We start from the raw sequence: 18,492 nt of genomic DNA, 5'->3' as shown, positions 1-18,492 counted from the left end.
TCTTTGTGGTGTGTTCAGGTACAACTTTTTTACAGAGACAGAGGCGACGTGAGACGATGCGGTAGACTGCTTTTGGCACCACAAGTTCTTTCATGTTGGTTTTGTGTGTCTGGGCCTTAAGAAAACTGAATTTCATAAAATAAATTTAAAAAAAATATTTTTTAAATGCAAGCTAAATTATCATAATCAATAAAAATGTAAAAACTATGAAAATATGACCCAAGTTGTAATAAAAATATAATTATCTTTTAGTTGAAATACGGTCTGATACACCTAAGACTACACTTCATTTCACTTCACACTCAGTCTCAGGCTAAAAACTGCATTTTTTTGTCCAACTTCCTTTTCCTCTCATTGTCTCGTAGCTTTAAATATGTACTGCACATTTGAAAACAAGCACTATTTGAAACTGAAGATTTATTTGATGTGACTAGCTGCATTTGGAATTTATGAGGGATACATAATGGATACAATAGATAGGATTATGTGAATAAGTAGCCTAGTATATAGCCTTTAGTGTATCTAGAGGGAGTTGTGTGAAATCTGATTAACCCTTAAACGTACTGCTAAATAGTCTGGTAGAGCACATTTTGAATCACTGATCTTAATGAAAAATGTTTTTAATTAGACTCAACCTGACTGAGCAATCTCTACCATTCGGTTTAGGTTTGTTACACTAAAAAAAAAAGTCTGCCTTGTCAGTTCACCTCCTACAAGAAAAAAAAGAAAAAAGTAAAGAAAAAAAATCACTCCAGACATTAGGGCTCTGTGTGGTGGGGTTTTAAAAAGGTAGGCATATGGCTGTGGGAAGAAAGGCAACCTGTTGGAATGCGCCGCATTAAATTCCCTCTGGTCAGCTGCAACAAATGTCTTGACAGAGATCCTTCAAGTTGATGTTCCAAAATGCCCTTTAGGAGACAAAAATGGGAGGTTTTCTGTGTCACAAATGAAAATTGTAGCATTGGGTTTTTTAGCTGCTAAACAAAAAAATGTTTTGAATTGGAAGCTATGCACTCCAAAATGTTTTAGTTTGAATAGGTTGGTTGGTACTGGTTAGAAGATTTAATAGGGATGGAACAAGCTGCTGCCACATTATTGCATCTTGATCAGGGCCTAGTAGGATTATGGGATACATTTAGGTCTTTTTTTAAAATCCTTACCAGATTAAATTTAATGGTACTATTTTTTCTTCTGTTTTTGTTTCTCACTATAATTTAAATTAAAATGATTACAAGCTTCTTAAAAAAGTATTGATGCTAGCCCAAATCCAATAAGGGTTAAATAATTCTTCTAAAAACATGCTCTACAATACAGTTGTTTTGGCTTCCATAGTAAAAGTAGTGAAGCTATGCTCATGAAATTATAACTGACAGTTTGCTGAGATAGGCAGTCCAATTATATATATGGAGAAATCATTTTGTAAGTTTGATTTTTTTTAATTGTCTGAAGCCATGCTCAACCAATTGAATTGTCCTTTCATGGTGAAGATAGTGATGCTAAGATTATAAACACTTTTTAAGAAATAATGGAAGGATATATTTGATGAAAGTATTTATATCAGTATGATTTTTCTTAAATTTCTGAGATGCCTTCAAAAAACGGTAATATAAAATACATGCATGGAAATAATACTAGTACTAGTAATAATCAGTAATCAAAAATGATCAGCGCAAGCACCACAAGTCTGGTAAAGCTTTCTAAATCAAACTTAATTATACATAAATCATTTAAATTATTTTCCCAAGATCTGACCAAAAGTAAACAGACAAAATAGCTCAATATATTCTCATACAACAGTTCATATGTTATCCTATGAATTAGCATCCCACAAATGAAGTTACGCACTTGGTTGAGTTATGTAATTAGCATAACAATACAGAGGTAAGCATGGTGACAGTGTAACTTAAAATGAATCAGAGTTAAGTCAAACTTCACATGGTTCCAAACACTGGTCTTAACAAAAAGTTCTGTGTTCTGTGTTTGTGACTGCCCCAACCTGCCTCCTTACAGAGACCACATCTTTCTTTACTCCCATCAGCACATTGGTTGCATGATTGCAGCCTTCCTAAATATGAGGGTTTTGCACAAATTATGTGGGAAATGGTGCATTACTTTTTGTGGGAAAATGTACCAACAGTGCATGAGAACAGCCTGAGTAGCTCACTGGATGAGCTATTAAAGCTAATTGCATAGGGATGTATGAATGAATTCAAATTGAAGACAAGACCAGTTAAATAGAAAATAAGAAAGACAGAAACCAAGAAAGACAGATAAAAAGAGAATAGGAACTAGTGCTTTTGGGGAAGTGAGTCTGAGCCAAAGGGAGGTGAAGGACAGCATGGTGGGAAAGCATCAGACTGTTTTTGGCTGTCTGGCAGACTGAATTGATTATCTCGACAAGACCATTAGCTAATGAAGAGCGTGTCTGTCTGGAGAATACTTGTGTTTTCCTCTGAGAAACGACCATCCTCCCTCCTCACACAGGAGCAACAACATTAACCATCCGCATTCATGTGCAGAGAGGAGCAGCCATGAGGGAACACAGGGACAGATGGAGTGATCTTGCATAAGATCAATGAATTTCACGCTAATGTCTACCTTAATGTCCAGTTTCCCCCAATTTTCCTTTAATTTTCTCAATGTAGTCATCACCAATCCAACAATGTCATACAGTTTAACATAAACCTCAAAATCTAATGGACATGAGATTTTCCATGCACATTCAAGTTCCCCAAAGGAGAATTTTGATGACCACCTGGCACTTTCTTTTAGTACCTCAACTTATAATGTTCCAAGAATAGTTAGCTGCATGTCTTGTCATCTGGGGTGTATGCAATAAACCAGCCTAAGTCATCAAATAATGCTGCTTTTGCAGGGATTGCAGCACAAGATCCCGATACAAGGTACAAGGTACACTAATTAAATACCTCTAAAAGTAAATTGAAGTTGATCCTAAATCCTGCTACCTCTTTTTGGCGTCGAAGGAGGAGTTGAGGAGTCTCACAGCCTGGGGAAAGAAGCTGCTTTGTAGTCTGGTGGTTCAGTAGCGGATACTTCTGTATCATTTTCCAGATGGCAGCAGGGGGAACAGACAGTGGCTGGGGTGGCTGCTGTCTTTCAGTATCCTTTGGGCTCTGTGCAGGCACCTCACTTCACAGAGGTCACTCATGCCCTGTAAATGGGAACCACTGATGTTCTGGGCAGTTTTAATCACCTGCTGTAGAGCCTTCCTGTCCTGAGCTGTGCATGAACGATGCCAGTTAAAAGTCTTTTACATGTCATAAAATCCTAGAAAAGGCCTTAAGTCCTGTGGATGTAAATGTTCTAAAATCTTTTTTTTTTTTTGAAAGTCCTGAAATCCTAGATAAGTCTTAATACCCTGGTTATGTCCTGAAATCCTACTAAATGCTTTATACCACTTTTTCACACATGCAGAAGAACTTCAACACCTATAAACAGACTTTGATGTGTAAAATCAGTGGCAATCCCCTGTAAGAATGTTGACTGATGCTGATCAGGCTGATCAAATATATTAGTCCAAAGCCTCATTCCCACTAAACAGATCCTCAATGCCTTAGATTACTCAACCCAGACTGGAAAGTGTATGTGCAAAGTGATGTGCCAAAAGAGCTTTTGAGCGTATACTTATGGAACCTGAGCACAATTAGATTGTCTGCTATGGTAATCTGATTAGCCAGAGGGGAAGAAACTCCCTGTAGTACAGAAAGAAATGTTCCAACTGCATTGCATTGGGTTAAGACTATTCAAACTGCCAGCTAAATGTTTGATATTTATAAAAGAAAAAGCTCCAAAGAGGTATTCTGATCCTTTATTTAAGTAACAAATACCAATACAACAGTGTAACAACATCTAGGGCCTGAATATTGCCTATAAAGATCTATAGATGACCTTATGAACTACAGTCAGAAACCACTCAAGCTTTCTAACTGGTGCCCTAATTACATTTCCTCACATTGTCATTCCCCTCAGTCAAACAGCTATCATTCTTTAGCATTTAAAGCCAAAGCATAAGCAGTGCAGTTCATTATGGATATTCTAAAATAAAGTCATAAAGTCACATAAAACAGCACCTTTTGACTATTTATTATTTTGGCTATACACCTATAGATTTAAAGACACTGACAACCCAGCCTTCTCCCCAGATCATCAAATACTGATGCTTTGTCACGCCCCTCTCATAGCAATGCACAGGGCAACATGTAATAGATCTATGTGATGTACAGCTGAAACACAGTGTAACGCGTGGTTAATACTTTGACCTGGTCCTAGTTAGGTTGAGGCAATAAAACTTCTTGGCTGGGTTTAAAAAATAAGGTCATGCTTTTGGGTTAAAAGAAGTATGTTTGTGGTATTGTGTGAAATTATGTGATAATGATGATATTAATAATAACAATAATAAGATTAATAATGATGATACACTTAATTTATATAGCACCGTTCTTAACAAGGTTATTGAGTGTTTTAAGAAAAAGAGCTGATAACAAACAAAACAGCAATAAATAAGATGAAAACAACTGTGATCATTAACACTGGTGCAGAAATCAAAGTTTAAAAAAGTAAATGGTCACAGAGGGAAGATGAAACCTAGCAACATACTGAATATTAATAAATGCTTTTCTATAAAAGAAAGTTTAAGAAGGGGTTTAAAAGATGCTAATTATGTAGCGTGTCTGATCCAGATAGGCAGAACTTTCCACAGTTTGGGGCATCTAAGAAGGCCCAGTCACCTTTGATTAGAAACCAAGATTGAGGAACAACCAGCAGAGCTGCATCCACAGATCATAGGGAACCCAGATATGTAGGTCGTCAATAAATCATCAGTGAAGTTTAGGCCAAGGCCATGCTTTAAAATGGTAAATGGACCTGCACTTGTATAGCACTATTATAATTATTAGTGCTAATTATTTTTTGATTAATCAATGAATCGATTAAAAAAAATTGAAATAATAATGAAATAAGCATTTTTTTCTCCCATCACTTTGCTCAAAACAGATTATCATTGACAACAGTGCTAAAAGTGCATCAACAGGCGGTTGCTGGAACATCCCTGAAATGTCAAAATAATATTAAACTATAAATAAATATCTACAAAAACAAATATGAAACAATTCAAAAAACTAAATGCTGACAGCTTTTACAACACACCATTACGTTTCCTTGCTGCAAACCTGAACGTGCTGTATCATAACCGTCGTACCCCCCGTGACATGCCATTCGTACAAAACGTTGTGCCTCTGCCATTCCTCTTCAAAACACCGGCTTCTCCCGTCTGCATGTGCCGTCAACAGTCCTATGACACAGTGAGTGAAGTAATAATCGCACGCCACAATAATTCAATAATTTTATTTGTTGCCAACACATTAAATAATTGATTATGATAGATTTTATCAATTTATTGCTGCAGCCCTACTATTCTTGTTGCTTGACCACTTAAAGCACTTTAACAATACAAGTTACATTCACCCATTTACACTCACATTCATTCACTGACCACCAAGGTGCCACCTGATACTCACACACTGATGGAACAGCCATTAGGAGTAAATTGGGGTTCAGTATTTTGCCCAAGGATACTTAAACATGTTGACTGGAGGAGCTGGAAACACATACCTTCCGATCAGGGGACGACCTGCTCTCCCTCTGAGCCACAGCTACCAAAAGTCAGCCTCAGTGCAGCTGGAGTACCACACTGTGACAGCGTAGGTCAGCAGGCTCTCTATTGAAGAGTGATAGAAGGTCACTAGCAGCCGCGTGTTCAGGTGTTCCTTCCACCCTCAGGAAGTGTATCCGCTGCTGTGCCTTTGTGACCAACGCTGTGGTGTTCTCAGACCATAAGGGATCGGGGTCAGCACTATTTCTCCTGAAGTCCACAATGATTTCCTTGGTTTTTGCGATGTTCATTCTAAGGTTGTTCCATGAACACCACTCACCAAGTTTTAGGACCTCATCTCTGTAGGCTGCCTCATTTCCCCTTTAAATCAGCCCCACCACTGTTGTGTCATCTGCAAATTTGACAGTGATGTTTTCTGGGTGGGCGGGACTGCAGCCGACTGTGTAGAGAGAGAACAGAAGTGGGCTCAGCACGCAACCCTGAGGAGAACCAGTGCTAAGTGTGCGGGTGGAGGATAGTTGGAGCCCCAAATTAGTTAGCTTGGTGACCAGAATGACCAGGATTATTGTATTGAAGGCTGAGCAGAAGTCAACAAAGAGCATCCTGGCATAATTCCCCTGGTGTTCCAGGTGGCTCAGCACCAAATGGAGAACTGTGGCTATGGCATCCTCGGTGGATCTGTTTGAATGGTAGGCAAACTGGTGTGAGTCCAGGGTGGGAGGGACACAGCCTTTGATGTGCTGTAGAACCAGTCTCTCAATGCACTTGGTGATTACTGGAGTGAGTGCAATGGGGCGGTAATCATTGAGGCTGGCTGTAGGAGACTTTTTTGGAACCGGGATGATTGTTGCTGATTTCAGGCAAGGTGGGATGGAAGCTTGTGTGAGGGACAGGCTGAAGATGACAGTGAAGACCTGTGACAGCTGGTAGGCACATGCTTTGAGCACCTTCCCAGGTACTCATCTGGACCCGCTGCTTTCCATGATTCACTGACCGGAGCACTCTTACATACTGCACCTCCACATAGAGTGAGGAGATGCTGGAGGCTGAAGGGGGTTGCAGTGGAGTGGCTGAGTGCTGTGTATGAGCCTCACAGTGGGCAAGGAAGCTGTTCAACTCTTCTGCCAGTGCCATCCCTGAGTCACCAGATGTTACATCACAGCCTCTGTAGTCCATAATGGTCTGTATGTCCTGCCACATTGTAGTCTGCTTTGACAGCCCTGATGCCTCTTTCTAGGTCTGCACGAGCAGCGCTGTACAGGGCTTTGTCACCTGACCTGATGGCTGAGTCGCAGGCCCGGATGAGCATGCGGCCCTGGCTTGTCATCCAAAGTTTCTGGTTTGGGAAAACCCAGAAGCATTTATCCACAGTGACGTTATCAATGCAGTACTTAATGTAGGAAAGTACAGTCCCTGTGAATACTGCCAAGTCGTCATGGTAAAAGGCATCCCACTGGGTGTGTCCAAAACAGTCCTGGAGTTGGGGGGAGGGCATCCTCAGGCCAGGTGGTGATGATTCTCTTTGTGGGCTTTGTTTGCCGGCTGAGGGGGGTGTATGCTGGGGTGAGAAACAGGGAGAGGTGGTCTGACTGGCCCAGCTGGGGGAGGGGGGAGGTATACAGCTCTGTAAGCACGCTTAATGTTAGAATACAGCTGATCCAGAGTGTCCTCTCCTCTGGTTGGGCATCTAACATGTTGGTGGAATCTCAGGAGGACTGGATTTTGGTTTGCCCTATTAAAGTCACCTGCAAAAATGTGAATGCCATCGGGGTAGGCCAGCTGATGTTTGTTTACAGCGTTTAGCAGTAGAGAGAGAGCTATGTTTACATTAGTGTCTGGTGGTATGTAGACGGCAGTAATGATGACAGTTAGCTCTCTCGGTAGAAAAAAGGGTTGGCATCTCACAGCCTGAACTCCAGATCAGGACAGCAGTGAATGTCTATGAAAGTGCTGTTGTTACACCAACCACCATGTATATAGATGCAGAGCCCTCCTCCTCTATTCATACCCAGCGGTGTTGTTGTGGATGTAGCCAGGTCTCCGTGATGATGAGCACACAGCACTCATGAACATAACGGTTCCCAGCCAGTTATAATTCCAGATCGTCTGTTTTTTGTACTAAGGATCTGGCGTGAGGTGAGACCCGATGACAATTCATGGAGATCCCGCTGGTCGTGCAATCAAGTCTGGGATATTAAAAGTACGGTGAAAGTCATTGGAAATAGTCATCTTCTGCTGAAATACGATGTCCAGTAGGTCTAAGTGACTATAGCATTTAGCAGTGAAAGTAGACATATGTATAAAAAAAACAAAAAAAGGCACAGATAGGGAGAGCCGTGAGCTGCTGCGTCTGTGCGCCGTCATTTTTACTACATCTAGTTGTTAAAGGGTGCGTTTGGCGTCATTATCACACACCAAAGGGCTTAACAAAGTGTCGCTATCTGACAACCTAGAGATGAGATCAGACTAAAACATTAAATATATCCAATTTAGATCAAATTCAGTTCCATTTTGTGCTGTTCTTGTGGAGGCATTTATTGCCATATTCATCTGTTTCCACTTAAAGCCTTTTTTCAGAATGTCCAACTCAGAGCAATATTTCAAATATGGGCTTTTGCTTCACTCGATAACTTCACCTGCTAATCCGTTGATGCATTACCTCATTCAAAGTTTTCTCTGGTCATTTAAAAGGATCTGCAGGGTTACCTCATGCCTTGGCATCATACTGATGTGCAGACAATGAAACTGGATGTAAGCCCAGTGTTGTTGGGGTGGAGGTTTGTGGTGGTGCTGCCTGCTATGAGCAGATAAAGGTACAAGCACTCCCCCTGCTGTAGAGAGAGCAGAAACAGCAGAAATGCAGCCACTCCCTCTCTCTTTGAGCTTCCCTGGCTGTGCTGTTCTCGTGCTTCCTTCAGACACCTTCACAAGAACTTAAACATCTGAAATCTAAGCAAATTAGTTTGATTTCTTTTGAAAACATGGGCCAAAAGGCAATGAGCAACTTAGCAAGAACTGTTACACAATTTGCAAGTAATTGGTAAATTTGGAATTATTATTAAAGTGGCTAAGGAAAAATATCAGAAAAACAATTTCATAACTATCATGATTGCATATTTAAAATTATTTTATTGAATTATCATTATTATTATTAAGCACTTTTTTCAGGTTATTTCCTTGTTTTTTAAATTAAACGCTGCTGGTGACGACAAAATCTAAGGAGCACGAGAGCACTTGAGGAGGGTCAATGGCAGTGGATGGGTCCCATATACAACTGACTGTCAGAAGTCCAATGTTCATTTCCAGTGTGGATGTGAGGTTGCCATGCACTGATGTTGTGTAAACATAAGAACATGCTGTGTCATCCCACCAGGTGCATTTGTTGACATCACAGTAATGGTATCCCAGAGCGTAAACAGCTGACGCAGAAGGATGCCCAAAACTTCATAAGTAGATGCAGAAGGTCATTGACAAAGAAGCACCACGTGTTGGGCTGGGATGAGAACATGTTGCAGCAACTGTCCCCTGCACATAGAGTTCTCAGGAGTGCATTCTTCTGAGGTCTGCACTCATAGAAGTTATCATCACTTAAGTACAGCATTCAATTTTTTGTCCTTTGCCATCAGTTCTTGGTTCCTGCCAACACTTCTGTTGTTGCAGTGAAATTATGTTTTGTTTTGGCTCAGCTCCAGTGGTCCTAAAATCTGAAAGAAGAGGAAATGAAAGTAAGGACGTGGTCAAAGCAAAAAAAAACCAAAAAAACATTGCTATCCTAGGAAACAAAAATTTGCAAGAAATAGAAAGCAATGGTTCCATCGAAATGCATGAAACTCTTCTTATTTTATAAATATTAATTTTTTTTATAAATTTATTTTTCCCTTTATTGATAGGACAGCTGTAGAAAGACTGTAAATGTGGGAGAGAGAGAGGGGGAAAGACACACAGCAAAGGGCAACAGGCTGGAACCCAGGCTGCTGTGAAGGCCTTGGCATATGGAGTGCACACTCAAGCAGGTGAGCTAGAAGCCGCCCTGCATTAAAGTCCTTTGATGCTTTTGGTACACGTTCACAGGTTGGCCATCAACCTTTGTCCTTGCCTCCAGCAGGATATGTTGCATCTCTGCAGATCTGTTAGGTCTGATTACAGTCAAACCTGAGGAGTGTTTTCAGGGGTGTTTGCTTAAGCCATCGCAACTGATTATAGTTGCTTTGACCACTTCACAGCTGGGAGGCATTTACTTTCAACACATTTCATTTGCCTTGAGGTTCAGGGCTGTTCACCTGGGAACCGAGCATCTAGTTTTTACCTGGATGTAACCCCTTCTATGAATACATGTGTGGCATTCTCATTGCCTACCCAGCTGGACCCTGTCATCAGTTAATGAGCCTAAGATTCAGCTAAGTGAAGGGTGTGCCTACAGTCTATAGGGCATGTATATGATCTGATCGGGTAGTCTAAGAGGTGGAGCCTTGATAGGGTAGGAACGTCCACTAGGAAAGTCTTTTATGGTGCTTTTCCACTACGTGGTATCGGCTCTGCTCTACTCTACTCACCTTTTTTTTTGGTTTTCCATTAGGAAAAAGTACTTGGTATCTGGTACCTGGTACCAGCTTTTTAGTACCTGCTCTCCTGGGGTTCCAAAAACAGCTGACCGAGTACTAAGAGGTACTAAGAGGTACTAAAAGCTGACGTGAACTTAATGCAGATCTCTGATTGGTCAGTGAGAAATGTCACTGCGTGGGAGACACGGAATACTGTGAACAGCGCAAACAGCTGAGCTACTGTAGCGGCTGCAGTTTTGTATCATTTTTTTTCTTTCCCAAAATGGCAACCAGAAAGATCACACCCAGTATCCAACAAGTGCAAGTCAGTGTGTGCATAGTTCAAATCACGGGAGAGCTAAGAGGAGCTCTGCTCCCCTCAGACGTTCAGGGGGAGCTCTAAAAAATGGTTCACTTTTGTGTTACAAATTATATATTTTCTGCACATACAAGTTCCTAAAATCATTTTTAAAAATAGAATAGAAGTAATATGTCAATGATGTGTGTTTATTCACTCATTCCATTCCATTTCCGAACATCTGTCTCCACTATTTAACTTCTGTGTTTATTCCTGTTGCGGCCATTTATGTGTGAAGCGGTGCTTCGCTCAACTACCTACATTTACGTAGTCACCTGAACTCCTCATCATCCAACAGAAGGGACAGAGGGAGAGAGAGGAAATGTTACCGGCGGGTATTAGGCGAATCTTTTCGCAGTAAACCTGTTATTGACCTTGTGCTGCCGCACACTTGATGAATGTTTTAATATTTTTTAATTTTATTTTCATTTCTATTGTGCTTCAAAAGTTGTGATTACTTTGTGTTTCTACATTTGTGCCTTTATTATGCATATAGTTAGGCCTACTGTTTACCTGACATGTTTTATGTCAGCAACAAATCTTTCAAATTCCCTGCAAATGTATTTGGTCAGTATAGCCATGTTTTAGCATGTATGCAGCACATTCAATTATGCAGCTCAACTGGGGTTTTTACCGCAGTTTGCAACACACAGCCTCTTGTCTGTTTATGGCTGTCAGTTGTTGAGAATGAAATAATAGTAGCTCTATCCAATTTAAGGTATTGCACAACACCTAATCAACCCCAGCTGTGGAGTCACTGGTATAGTTGTCTATTTGTTGGACATTGATATATATTTTTAAGCGTCTGCTCTTCTTGTTCCAGAGTTTTCTTGTCTCACAAATCTGTTCCCCCGGCTCATGATGTTATGCTGGTCTTTTAAATCTTTGAATTCCTGCTGAAAAATCTTTTGCTCCTGACCTTTCTCTTGAAGAGCCACATCCTTTTGTATTATTGAATCTTTAATGTTCAACAACTTTTTATTGAGGTCCTATATTTCTAGTTCCAGGGACTCATGTGTTTGCTTGCGGACTCATGTTCCTGCTTCAAAGTATAATTTTTGTGGTCAACTTGCTGGTTGTTTAATTTTTTTTTTTTTTCCAGCCTGAGCCTGACCCACGGGAACAGTTTTGGGCCCAAACCTGATTAAAAACCTGAGTTTGTACTGTTAAAATAGGCCTATAGTATATTACATTTTATATATTCTAAAATAAATATCTTTAAAATTAAAACATGTATTACAAGCTAAGGGCTGGAGTGTTTCCTCGCACCACATTTGCAGAAACAGAAACTGCCAACCAATTCGCCTTGCAGCTCTCCTTTTTCTGTCTCGTTTTCCACCCCTCTTTTGCCTGCAGTCTCTTTCTCTCTTGGTGTTTTCCATGTTTCATTGCTTCCCCTCTTTCAACCCCCTCTTTCTCTCTCTTTCCCTATTGATTCAGTTCATTAAAACCCCTGTCAAAGTGCCATTTAAGCACTTCACAACTGTTTCATTAAATAATAAATAAAAGTTAAATTGGCGAGAACCCAACCCGATTCAAGCTCGATTCAGGCCTGACCTGAACCCAGCTGTTCAGGTCAGCCCAGTGATGTTCGGGCAGAGAATCAAAGCTCTGGCTGTCTCTAAGAACTTGAGGTAAAGCAGGGTTTGTGTGAACAGGAGACTTCATAAATAGATTGAATACAACCTGTGCGATTGTGATTGGGTTTGTTGCTGTAACCTGGAGGGAATTCAAGGAGCTGGCATGTGATACAATGTCCAGTTTAAAGTCTTTAAGGTGATATTGTTTGATTTGTTTCCAAATGGATGGGTGAGCTGACCCTGCATGCCACCGCATCAAGACTGCCCAAATTTACCCAATAGAAGAACTCAAAACTGGGAACTCTCAGCCTACCTTTTCAAGACCTTTTTCAAGGGGGTTTTGTAGTGCTGTCAGCTTTGACCTCGGTGGGTGTTTCTCCAAACTGCATGAGACAAGAATTTATTAGTTTGAAAAATAGTTTTGGAACTCAGGTTGGAAGCATCTAAATAAAAGACAGGTATTTTTGGCAAAAATATTAATTTTAATGCAATTTGGCCATTTAATGGCAGTGGTAAGTCAGACCATCTTTTGCAATCCTCTTCAGTAATAGTGTGTAGCTGAGGCAGAATGTATCTTGCATTTCATGAGAGTTTTAAGCCAGTGATGTGATTAGGATTTCATTGAAACCCAATACCAGGGGGTTGAACAGTAGCACTGACATTAAGAGGCATGAATACACTTTTATTAGAATTAACCTTATTACCTGAGATTTTACGACATTTCGTTAGTGTTTTGTGATATATTAATGATTTTTTAAATTTTTTATTTCAAAAGACATTTCAAATATTTCTAAAAAAAAAAAAAATGATTTGTTGGCTATGACTCACATTCTTCTCTGAATAAAATAAAGCTTACCGGCAACTGAATTTGAGAATTGAGAGAGAGAGACAGCAAGGTGGAAACCAAGAGCAAATGAGCAGAGAGGGAGAGCGCAAGCGCAGGGGCAGCAGAGAGGGGGAGGAGAGAGAGGAGGATAGAGAGAGAGTGCTGGATAATGAGATTAAAGGAGTAAGAGCAACGAGTAAAGAGAGACACACAGACAGAGTGAGAGACAGGGCTGGGGTACACCTGATCTTAGGAAGGGAGGGTAGCTCCTCTGCCAGCCCTACATACACATACACTTACACACACACACACACACACACACACACACACACACACACACACACACACATATACAGTGCTAACAGGCAGAGGCAGTGAGCCAGCCAGCAGAGAGCCTGTCGACCAGCAGCCATGACAGAGACCGGTGAGTAGCTATATCGAACATCCCCTTGTGTGTGTGTGTGTGTGTGTGTGTGCGTGTGTGTGTGTGTGGTTTCATATAAGTGATCATGTACAATACCAGCTGTGGTTATGTGGTTTTAGGCATCACACATTAAGCAGCGTGAACATGTGTAAATTTGAGTATGAGGGCATCATTGGGATGGATGGATGAATGGATAGATAGATAGAACAAGAATGAGCATAATATATATGAAAATTCTAATTATGATGATAAATCATAAATAGAAAACCCTTCTGTTAGTGTCCCCTCGTCATAAAGGTAGTAAAGTGAACAGGCCAACGTTAGCCTCTTCCAAACACCTACTGGAGATCTCATTATTACTGATTCAACCGTCGATATGACGATGTAGCTCACAGATAGTGATGCTGTGGTTTTCCTTCTGCTACTCATTGACAACAATCCCACTGTGGAAAGTGACCCACCATCTGCTCCAGTAGTGCTGTGTTCCAGTCGTCATTCAGCCTTGTTGACTTCCCCTTAGAGGAATCCACACCGCATCATGAGTGCCATTCCATTTGTCTTGATGAGGTCAACCCTCAGAGGGCTGAGGGGACAATGATGGTCACTCCAGAGGTCTATATCAACCACAATGCATTGCGGTTATGCTTCCGATGCAAGAAAATTCATTCATGGTTATATGGCAGTGATGTATGTAAAACTTTGGTTGCACCACAGAAGAAGATGAATAAATTAGTAAATAAGTAAAAATAAAATTAAATACATTCACTATCTGACATGCTTTTCATATTCACTTGTTCTAATGCATCTTATAGGTCAGTACAGACATGTTTACATGTACACAGACTTACTCATCTGTTAGCAGATAGTTTCTTTATAAAATATCATTGATAACTTGATAATGTATTATATATATGTATATTATTGTCCTGTTCAGCTTGTGTGATTTCCGTATTGCAAACATTTTCAGTAAATGCATAGAAAGATATCATAAACCCATAAAAATAATAGCAATAATAATAATTCTACAGACAACAAAAAAAATTTCTAAATCAGAAACTGATGCAAATAATTACCAAAATCCTGCTGGTTCATTGCAATTATCTGCAGCAGATGTCTTCACCACACAGATATTAATCTGCATGTATTTCTGTTGATTTGTAAAAAGCAGTACAACACAAATCCTGCAGCTGGTGGTCGGTCTGTGATTGTTGGGCTCAGAGAACGAGGACAGGTGTGTTTCATTTCAGTGTCCTGCCCGCTTTCCCTCCTATCTCAAAGTGACCTCTGTGTGACATCAGCTGTTTCTAACACCAAGGTGAGAGCATGTGAATCAGGGGAAATGAAGCTATTGAAACACAGCGTGGGCCTGATCTAAAACTTTCAATTCGGGCAACTTTAAACCGCAGATGCTGAGGTGGATCAAAAACTTTGGGTGCAGTCAGCCCATTATCACTTCAAACTCATCAAATAGTGCTGCTCTGTCTGTGCTTTCAGCATACAAGCATGATGCCTAGCTTCCACGTCCAACTGCAACATGGCTGGATGGCATCAGAGCAAAATGAGCTCGAACAGAACAACTGTTGTTGTCATACGCTGCTGGACGGCTGCATTGCACCAGGCGTGTCCACAGGCAACGCGCACAGGCGGCATCACTTAAAAACACGGCCAGGCAGAACCGGGCTGAAGGACAGCGTCAGTTAATAACACCACCAGTAACCATGAGTGCACTTAGGGTGGAAAGGTGGATGGATCCCACAAACAACTCACTCTTGTGCAGGAGTTTGGAGTTCGCTTCCTCTGTGTGTGTGTGTGTGTGTGTGTGTGTGTGTGTGTGTGTGTGTGTGTGTGTGTGTGTGTGTGTGTCTTTTGTCTACCCATTACCATGTGCCACTTGCCCCAACCAACACGACAGTCTGTGCTGTTGTGTAAACATCAGGACCATGCTGCTTCATCCCACCATGTGCATTTGTTGACTTCATAATAACAGCATCCCGGAGTGTAAACAGTTGATGCAGAAGGATACCTAAAACGTCATAAGTAACTGACAGAGCGCCACCATGTGACAAGTTTGGATGAAAATGTGGTGGCGCAGCAGACGCTTGCATTTGTCTGTGAAGCGGTATTAAGTGTTACATAGTCATTGGTCCAGTCGTCAGTAGTCTGCACTGTTGTTGTTGTTGTTGTTGTTGTTGTTGTTGTTATTGTAATGCTGTGTTTAAATGGATCTTAAACGTTAAGTCTTAAACATGAATTAATCTCGGAGTTTCTCGAAAATTTCAGCCGGGGGTGTTCATATGGACTCTTCTCATGAACGTGGTATACGTGGTCCCATTTGAATGCATCATTGAAGTGTATGGTTCCACAAAGCAAAAATGAGCACGCACAAACTGAGGCGATGACATCATTGTTCCCCAAACACATCTAGCCACATAAACAGAAACCTCAGAGGGCAGTTTAAATCAGCTATTTTAGTGACTTAAAACTTTCTGCATGTGCATGAGAAGCCAAACAGTGAAGAAAATATCTGTTTACTAATTATCTGTTTACACGGGGCCTAAATCATATTCATACATTATTTGAACAGGTTTCCATGACTGAATTTAGTTTCATTATTTTACAAGAAATCAGGGACATAACATTTTCTATACTATACAAAATTGTATATTATAAATGTAAAACATAATATTGTTCTCTTGCTTTCATGAAATTATGTAATTTATTTAAAAATGTAAATTACCCCCTTTTCCAGTTCACTGAAAAAGAATCATTGGAGCTCAGCTACAATACCTTTTTGGGTTGCTGTACATTCCTACGAGGATAGAAAATCAAGACAAAAATAAAAACAGATTTTATGATTACCTCAGAAGACATAATTTTTTTTTTTTTTTTTAAATGTGTTGGTTACTTTCTCCCCCAGGGACAAAAAAGTGTATTGTGGTTAATGCAGGCCTCTTTAGACTGTGTCCCAAACAAATCAAATCAACTTCATGGTGTAAGTTATGGCTCCAAATCGAACTAAAACTACAATGCACCTTCTTAAAATCACAGTTGAGAGTGAGACAGAGACAGACAGCAGCAGAGATAAAGAGGTGAACACTGCACATACTACACTGCATCAACTGTGTGTCAAAGTTGTGTGTGTGTGTGTGTGTGTGTGTGAATTCCATTTTTGTTTTTTTTAAAAGTCCTATCCATCTGGGTCAGTCATTGCAATTTCAAGGCCAATTTTCACCTGCTAGAAAAAGATTTAGATGTGTATCTTGTGGATACATTATTACACAAATTTTCTCAAACACACAATGTCTATAAAATAATTATTTTCATATATTAAAAAATGGGCTAATTTTTCTCTTTTATCACTGCCAAAAATTTTAAATATTTTATCTCTTTTGATGCAAGGCGTGGAGCTGCACTGCTCTGCGATGTCACACGCACACCAGACAATCCCAGAAACAACAAGCTTTTTGTGTCACGGAGCAGTAAGAGAGCTCGGTTCAGCTTCAGACTGAAGGGAAACAAACCATTCAGTGGCTCTAAGGCCTTACACACTGCAGACACACCACCACCGCCCAAGAACCTGCCTCGTCTCAGTCTCCTGCCGTTGCTGCCTCTTATTTTTCTAACGGCATGTACACATCGGCAGAATCACAATGTACAGCTGATCATAGAGGCAGCTCTCTGACACAGTCTGAATCTGAGCACTGCACACAATGAGCCTCACAGTGATGGAGCATAGAGCATATGGAAACACACACACACACAAAAGGACATAGGGACATGAGGGTTAGATGGAGATGTAGCAGACTGTGTATCTACCTGACAGCCCCCTCCACTCAGGCTATTTTCATTCGACTTAAAGGAGATTAGCTTAGGTGATTACCATCTGCAGGTCACTACTCAATGTGTGTGTGTGTGTGTGTGTGTGTGTGTGTGCGTGTGTGTGTGTGTGTGTGTGAGAGAGAGAGAGAGAGAGAGAGAGAGAGAGAATGTGTGTGTATGTGTGTGTGTGAAAAATAAAATGTGATTTCCCTTACTGAATCAATGCAAGATGTGATTTGTCCCGTTTATTTTTTCTCAGAAGCATTACAGGATTGTTGTTGGTTTTTTTTTTACAAATGCTTACACACTAAAATTGAAAATAATAGTGACTGAAACTCAACACCCAAGGAGTAAAACCTCAGCCCAGATTTGCACAAATGTATGCACACTCTCAGGCTCATACCTTTTGCAATACATTGTGTGCACCAAACACACTTCTCTCTTAGAAACTTCATTCAACACTGAAAGCCTGAGTATGTTTAAATTGCTTAACGCTGCCACTAAAACAGTACACCCAGTTAGCAATCACCTGAGCTCAGAATGCACATGTGAAGACACCAGGTAACCAATCAGATCACAGAAATCAGAGCTTGAACACCAGAAATAGGAATCAGGTTTGCTCTTTGGTGTGCACAACATTGGACAATTTTGGAGAAAGTTAGAGGAAGAGGTTATTGAGTAAGAGTAGAAAGAGGAAAAGGACAGAGTATTGAGAATAAACAGATTTTGTTTACCCAAAGGATTTGTGTTCATATTTACAACATGCTACACACGAAACACATGACAACATTCGTGTTTTTATACTTTTATCATAAGAAAAGTTGAAATGTTAATAATGTTTTAGATTTAGCTCAGCCCTGTGTGTAGTTGGTGGTGGAATGATGTGTTTATTTGGTGTTTGTGTGTATAGTTTGAAAGCAAAAGTAGCATTTTTAGAAGAGTTTGTATAGTTTTGAATGTAGTGCTCACTTCTGCAAAACACGTAAGATGTTTTGTATGTTGTGTATATGTTGTGTTTTTGGCGTTTGTCTTGGGAGTTTCGACAAGCAGGGCGTTTGTTTCAGGAACTGTGTTCTTAGAATAGTGAAAAACTGCAGTATGAAGATAATACAAAGTAGTTCACTTAAATATTGTTACAGACAAATTTTGTTCTCCTAAAATATTGGTAGGGACGCAAAGTCGCTTTCCAAAGGATAGCACCAGGATAGCACCAGCATTGGCTTACTCTGACAGTCATATCTGCTAATTCCTCGAGACGTGTCAGTGACATTACGTCTGTGTGCTGTTTTTCTCTGTCCTACACATGGCCCTA

General features: G+C 40.4%; 1 protein-coding gene across 1 annotated transcript in view; it reads left to right on the top strand.

The window, feature by feature from the left end:
• The first annotated feature begins 13,101 nt into the window (after positions 1 to 13,101).
• LOC121954879 (rap1 GTPase-GDP dissociation stimulator 1) overlaps positions 13,102 to 18,492 on the top strand; it is a 30,896-nt gene continuing 25,505 nt past the window's right edge. The window contains exon 1 of the mRNA XM_042502616.2: positions 13,102 to 13,361. Coding sequence (XP_042358550.2) covers positions 13,349 to 13,361 — 13 coding nt within the window. The 5' untranslated portion in view covers positions 13,102 to 13,348. The remainder of the gene's footprint in view (positions 13,362 to 18,492) is intronic.

Source organism: Plectropomus leopardus, chromosome 13 (genome assembly GCF_026936395.1).
Source record: "Plectropomus leopardus strain MGB_pleo_1.0 chromosome 13, ASM2693639v1, whole genome shotgun sequence".
Taxonomy (NCBI): Eukaryota; Metazoa; Chordata; class Actinopteri; order Perciformes; family Serranidae; genus Plectropomus; species Plectropomus leopardus.
The sequence above is the reverse complement of the archived record's forward strand: the minus strand, read 5'-3'. Positions and strand labels throughout refer to the sequence as shown.